This window comes from Antechinus flavipes, chromosome 3, assembly GCF_016432865.1.
Source record: "Antechinus flavipes isolate AdamAnt ecotype Samford, QLD, Australia chromosome 3, AdamAnt_v2, whole genome shotgun sequence".
Taxonomy (NCBI): domain Eukaryota; kingdom Metazoa; phylum Chordata; class Mammalia; order Dasyuromorphia; family Dasyuridae; genus Antechinus; species Antechinus flavipes.
Genome location: NC_067400.1, coordinates 322,031,284 through 322,037,936, shown reverse-complemented (window position 1 = coordinate 322,037,936; position 6,653 = coordinate 322,031,284). Strand labels below are relative to the sequence as shown.

At 35.6% G+C, this 6,653-nt stretch overlaps 1 protein-coding gene across 1 annotated transcript in view; it reads right to left on the bottom strand.

Moving 5' to 3' along the window:
* Nucleotides 1–2,542: 2,542 nt before the first annotated feature.
* The window catches only part of LOC127557199 (glycerol-3-phosphate dehydrogenase [NAD(+)], cytoplasmic-like), a 62,647-nt gene continuing 58,536 nt past the window's right edge, over nucleotides 2,543–6,653 (bottom strand). The window contains exon 9 of the mRNA XM_051990615.1: nucleotides 2,543–2,700. Coding sequence (XP_051846575.1) covers nucleotides 2,604–2,700 — 97 coding nt within the window. The 3' untranslated portion in view covers nucleotides 2,543–2,603. The remainder of the gene's footprint in view (nucleotides 2,701–6,653) is intronic.

Here is a 6,653-nt window from a genome sequence, read left to right as displayed (position 1 = left end):
AGAATTTGACAAATTGAAGTGAAACTCAATGAGACATCAAAAATTAGTCAAACAAAACCAAAAAAAAAAAAAAAATTAAATAACAGAAGAAAATGTAAAATACCTCATTGGAAAAACAATTGATCTGGAAAATAGATCCAGGAGAAGAAATCTAAGAATTATTAGACTACCTGAAAACCGCAATGAAAGAGCCTGGACATCATCTTTCAAGAAATCAAAGAAAACTTCCCTGTTATCCTAGAAAAGGTAAAGTAGCCATTCAAAGAATCCACTGAGTCCCAGAAAGAGACCCCAAAATGAAAACTCCAAGAAATATTGTAGCTAAATTCCAGATCAAGAAGAAAATACTGCAAGTATACAGAAAGAAACTATTCAAATATAGAAGAGCCACAATCAGGATTACCCAGGACCTAGCAGCTTCCACTTTAAAGGATTAAAGGACCTGCAACATGATATGCTATTCTGGAGGGCAAAGGAGCTTGGATTGCAGCCAAGAATCAATTGCCCAGCAAAATCATCTTTCAGGACATTCAATGAAATAGGGGATTTTCAATTATTTTTGATGGAAAGACAAGAGCTGAACAGAAAATTGGCTCTTCAAATACAGAACTCGAGAAGCACAAGAAGGCAAAGAGAGAAGAAAAAAAATTGTTTTTTAAAGGTTAAAATGTTTACATTCCTACATGGGAAGATGATATATGTAATTCTTGAGAACTGCATCTTTGTTAGGGATATACTTAGAGGGTACAAATTGACTTTAATGTGACAATATAAAAAGAAATTAGGGGTGAAGAAGAGGAAAGGGGAGGTAAATTACATCATATGAAAAGGCACAAAGACCTGTTATAATTGAGAAAAAGAAGGGAAGAGGATGCGCATTGTCTAAACCTTAATCTAATCAGATTTTCTCAAAGAGAGAATTATCATACATATTTAGTTTGATATAGAAACTTGTCTCACCCAGTAGGGAAGAAGTAGGAGGGGAAAGGAGAAAATAAAGGAGAAGGTTAATAGAAGGGCAGAAGTAGATGAGGAAAAGATTAAGAAAGGGGGAGGCTGAAAAAAGGGAGGGCAGATTGAGGAAGGTGATGGTCAGAAGCAAAAAACTGGTGAGGAGGGAAAGGGGAAAAGGAAAGAAAAGTGTAACTTGGAAAAAAATAGGATGGCAGGAAATACAGAATTATTCATTTTACTTGTGAATGTGAAAGGATGAACTCTTCCATTAAATGGAAGTGGATAGCAGATTGGATTAAAAGTCAGAATCCAATATGCTGTTAACAAGAAACATATTTGAAGCAGAGAGATACATACAGAGTAAAAGTCAAAGGTTGGAGGCAGAATCTATTATGCTTCAATTGAAGTAAAAAAAAGCAGGGGTAGCCATCTTCATTCTCAGATCAAGCAAAAGCAAAAATAGATCTAAAAGAGAAGGAAGGAAACTACATCTTGATAAAGGATACCATAGATAATGGAGTAATATCAATATTACTCCAAGTATAGCATAGCATCCATATTCCTAGAGAAGTTAAGAGAGTTGCAAGAAGAGACAATAAAACTATATCAGTGGGAGATCCCAAGTTTCCTCTATCAGAACTAGATAAATTGAACCATAAAATAAACAAAAAGTTAAAGTAGGTGAATAGAATTTTAGAAAAGTTAGGTATGATACAGCAGTGTTTCTACTGGGCTTATATCCCAAAGAGATGTTAAAGGAGGGAAAGGGAGCCACATGTGCAAAAATGTTTGTGGCAGCCCTGTTTGTAGTGGCTAGAAACTGGAAACTGAATGGATGCCTATTAGTTGGAGAATGGCTGAATAAGTTATTGTATATGAATGTTATGGAATATTATTGTTCTGTAAGAAACGATCAGCAGGGTGATTTTAGAGAAGCCTGGAGAGACTTACATGAACTGATGCTGAGTGAAATGAGCAGGACCAAGAGAACATTGTACACATAACAAAATTATGTGATGATCAACTGTAATGGACTTGGATTTTTTCAACAATGAGATGATTTAAGGCAATTCCAATGGGCTTGTGATGAAAAGAGCCATCTGCATCCAGAGAGAACTATGGAGACTGAATGTGGATCAAAGTATAGTATTTTCACCTTTTTGTTGTTTGTTTGCTTGTTTTTTTTTCCCTTTCTTGTGCTTTCCCCCCCTTTTAATCCGATTGTTTTTGTGCAGCATGATGAATATGAAAATATGTTTAGAATAATTGCACATGTTTAACCTATATCAGATTGTTTGCTGTCTTAGGGAGGGGGAAAAGGGAAGGAAGGGAGAAAAATTTGGAACATAAGATTTTGCACATATATTCAGAAAAATAAAATTCTATTAAAAAATAAATAAAATATAAGTTCCATGAGAGATCAGGGACTATCTATCCCAGTGCCTAGCATAAAGTAAGCATTTAAATACTACCTGAATTACTTGGTTAGTTTAGATAAAGCTCCTTTTTTCCAGGAGATTATATTCTTACATGCTTTCTCTCAACTGAGGAGATAGGTATTTTCTAGAGTTACCTTAACAGTCAGATATTGTCAGGCCTTATCTCCCTTTATTAGTGATTAGGATGGTTCTTTTGCATGAATCAGCAAATCATTTATGGTGTGGATGATTCTGCAGGCAAGTGATGAAATCTTTCGGTGGCTTTCCCTCACAACATATTTGATAGATGCAGACAAATATTGGAAACCTAGAAAAGAGAGATCACAGTTGAAGAAATAACCCCAGCAGGAAGCACAACCAGGAACTCTGGAAACCTACCAGTTATGGTTATCTAAAATTAAGAAAGCAGGGTAGGTAGGTGGTACAGCAAATCCAGTGCGGGCCCTGAGTTAAAATCCAGTCACAGGCACTTACTGTGTGACTTGGGCAAATAACTTAACTCTGGTGCCTCCAAAAATAAAAATAAATAAAAGAAAATATTTGTCAAGGAAGAAGCCTGTAAGTTGCAAACACTAAAGAATCATGAAACATTCCTTTCTACATCCCATACTCTGATTTGGGGGTAGGTTTTTGCACATTCAAAATTATATCTACATTTATGCACATATTTGTTGTTCCAACACAGGTAAACAAGTAGATGCAACATTCTTAGTGGTTACTGAAATCTCACAATATCTTGGGTCTTTCCAATAAGATTCTATTCTATTCATATACAGTATGTTATGGTCATATTAAACTGTGTGATATTTTTCAAATATATTCCTGGCTTTCCTGGCTTTGCAGGTACCTTTATTCAATTCTTATCCTCCCTTTACTAAACTAATATAGTCTCTCCCTCTCTTCCCTGTGGAAACTCAAGATAGGACAAATGCTGCTTCTTCCATGAAGTTTTCCTTGGTTATTTCTCTCCTTGTATGCTATTTGACATAGTTTGAATTACTCATAATTAAAATATGAAGGCTTCTACCTGGGACTGCCTTCATTTATCTTTGGCTCCCTAAGGGTTCCCTAAATAAAATATTTTTATTTCCTTTGTATTGATTAAATCAGTGATTAGTACATAGGCAAGTACTTTATACATATTTGCTACATAAAGGGATGGATGTGAACTTTCTCACAAGTTTTGCTGCTTTGAAAAGAAATTGATATTCTGATGGATGTGGCTCTCCTTCAAACCACACTTAATTGTTCAGTGAGGAAGAAAGCCATCTACACCTAGAGAGAGGACTGTGGGAATTCAGTGTGGATGATAGCATAGCATTTTCACTCTTTTTGCTGCTGTTTGCTAGCATTTTATTTTGCTTTTTTTTTTTTTTTGTTACTGGTTTCATTTGATTTTTCTTGTACAGCATGATAATTGTGTAAATGTGTATGCATATATTGGATATAACATATTTACAATATTTAACATATTAATGGACTTACTTGCCATCTAGAGGAGGGCATGGGGGAAAGGGGGGAGAAATTGGAACACAAGATTTTGTAAGGGGTAATGTTGAAGAATTGTCTACACATGTGTTTCGAAAAATAAAAAAGCTTTAATTAAAAAAATTAAAGAAAAAAGAAAAGAAATTGATAGGGGCAGCTGGATGATGCTAGTGGGTAGAGAGAACATAAATCAGGAGGACTTGAATTCAAAATGGGACCTCAGACACAACTAGCTGTCTTACATGGGCAAATCACTTAACTTGATTGTCTCAAAAAAGAAAAGAAATTGATAAGAAGTTGGTAAGACATGGGTTCTGGCATCAGGTACCTGGAGAACATGAACAGAGAACAAGTAGTTCAATTTTGCCTCTATCAAATTTTGTGAAACATACCAACAATCTATTACAAGAATTAGAGAAATTTGCACTGTGTTGCAAGAGATTTTTGTGGAAACTCAACCAAGTTTGTCATTGTCAGGAATACTAAACAAAGTTTAACCATTTTATTTCTAGCAGATATGCATAATAAGCAGGGGAGGGGCAGAATTTAGAGCAAAATAGGATGTACCTAATAGCTATATTATTTGTCTGTGATCACAGATTAATTTGTATGGCAAACAGGAGCATCAGGGTTTCATGAGGAGTCTTGTCTCCATAGTCTCAAAAAGATATTTAACTTTTGGGGGATATAATCTCCCCACAACATTTGAGAAGCACAAAATGATAATTGGAGATTTGACAGAACTTAAAAGGAATGACAGTTGTCTGTGGTCAGGGACTTGATAGTTAGTTGGACAGACACTCCTACAATGAGGCCTTCTATAGAATTTTGTTGGCTATGGGCTTAAGTAAAGCTATCTAGACATTAAATGGATTAAAAGAGCTTTAGCTTCTCTTTACAAGGGCAGAGTTTACTACCTACTGAACCTCAGCAGATGATATCAAAAAAATGGCAGAAGGTTCAAAGACGTAGTAGCAGAAAGAATAGTAATGGCTAGGAGACACAGTGGATAAAGTGCTGGATCTGAAGTTAGGAAGGCATGAGTCCAAGTCCAAACTCAAAAACTTACTAGCTGTGTGACCCTGGGCAAGTCATATGCCTGGTCACCTCAGTTTCCTCATCTGTAAAGTGAGCTGGAGAAGGAAATGTCAAACCATTTTAGTATCTTTTTCAAGAAAGCCCTGAATATGATTCACAAAGAGTTAGATACTACTTATAGAAATCTATTCGTTTTACTGGAAGGTTTAAATATTAGTATTTTATTGACCGCAAAATAGAAAATTTTGATTATATCAAATTGAAAAGTTTTTATACAAACAAAACAAATGCAGACAAGATTAGAAGGGAAACAATAAACTGGGAAAACATTTTTACAAACAAAGGTTCTGATAAAGGCCTCATTTCCAAAATATAGAGAGAATTGACTCTAATTTATAAGAAATCAAACCATTCTCCAATTGATAAATGGTCAAAGGATATGAACAGACAATTCTCAGATGAAGAAATTGAAACTATTTATAGACATATGAAAATATGCTCCAAATCATTATTAATCAGAGAAATGCAAATTAAGACAACTCTGAGATTGGTTAGAGTGACAGGGAAAGATAATGTGGAATGCTAGAGGGGATGTGGGAAAACAGGGACACTGATACATTGTTGGTGGAATTGTGAACACATCCAGCCATTCTGGAGAGCAATTTGGAACTATGCTCAAAAAGTTATCAAACTGTGCATACCCTTTGATCCAGCAGTGTTTCTACTGGGCTTATGCCCCAAAGAGATACTAAAGAAGGGAAAGGGACCTGTATGTGCCAAAATGTTTGTGGCAGCTCTGTTTGTAGTGGCAAGAATCTGGAAAATGAATGGATGCCCATCAATTGGAGAATGGTTGAGTAAATTGTGGTATACGAACATTATGGAATATTATTGTTCTGTAAGGAATGACCAGCAGGATGAATACAGAGAGGACTGGCGAGACTTACATGAACTGATGCTGAGTGAAATGAGCAGAACCAGGAGATCATTATACACTCCGACAACGATATTGTATGAGGATGTATTCTGATGGAAGTGGATTTCTTTGACAAAGAGACCTGAGTTTCAATTGATAAATAATGGACAGAAGTAGCTACACCCAAAGAAAGAACAGTGGGAGATGAATATAAACTGCTTGCATTTTTGTTTTTCTTCCCGGGTTATTTATACCTTCTGAATTCAAGTCTCCCTGTGCAACAAGAGAACTGTTCAGTTCTGTACACGTATATTGTATCCAGGATATACTGTAACCTATTCAACATGTAAAGGATTGCTTGCCATCTGGGGGAGGGGGTGGAGGGAGGGAGGGAGGGGAAAAATCAGAACAGAAGTGAATGCAAGGGATAATGTTGTAAAAAATTACCCTGGCATGAGTTCTGTCAATAAAAAGTTATTTAAAAAAATAAATGAATATTAGTATTTGAGACTAAAATTTAAATCCTTTGGAAATCCAATGAGAAGAAAGGACTTAATGGAAAAGACCCTGATGTTGAGAAAGATTGAAAGCAAAAGGAAAGGGAGAAGACAGTGGTTAAGATGGATAGGTAGTGTTATGGAAGCAATAAACTATGATCTAGGACAGATTTTGGAAGAGAATGTAGAGTGGAGGGCCTGGCTTGCTGTGATCTATTGGGATGTGCCTGAATGACTGAACAACAGCAATTGATAATATTTATAAAAGTGCTTTGCAAATCTGAACACATTATATAATTGTTAGCTATTACTTTTTTTTAA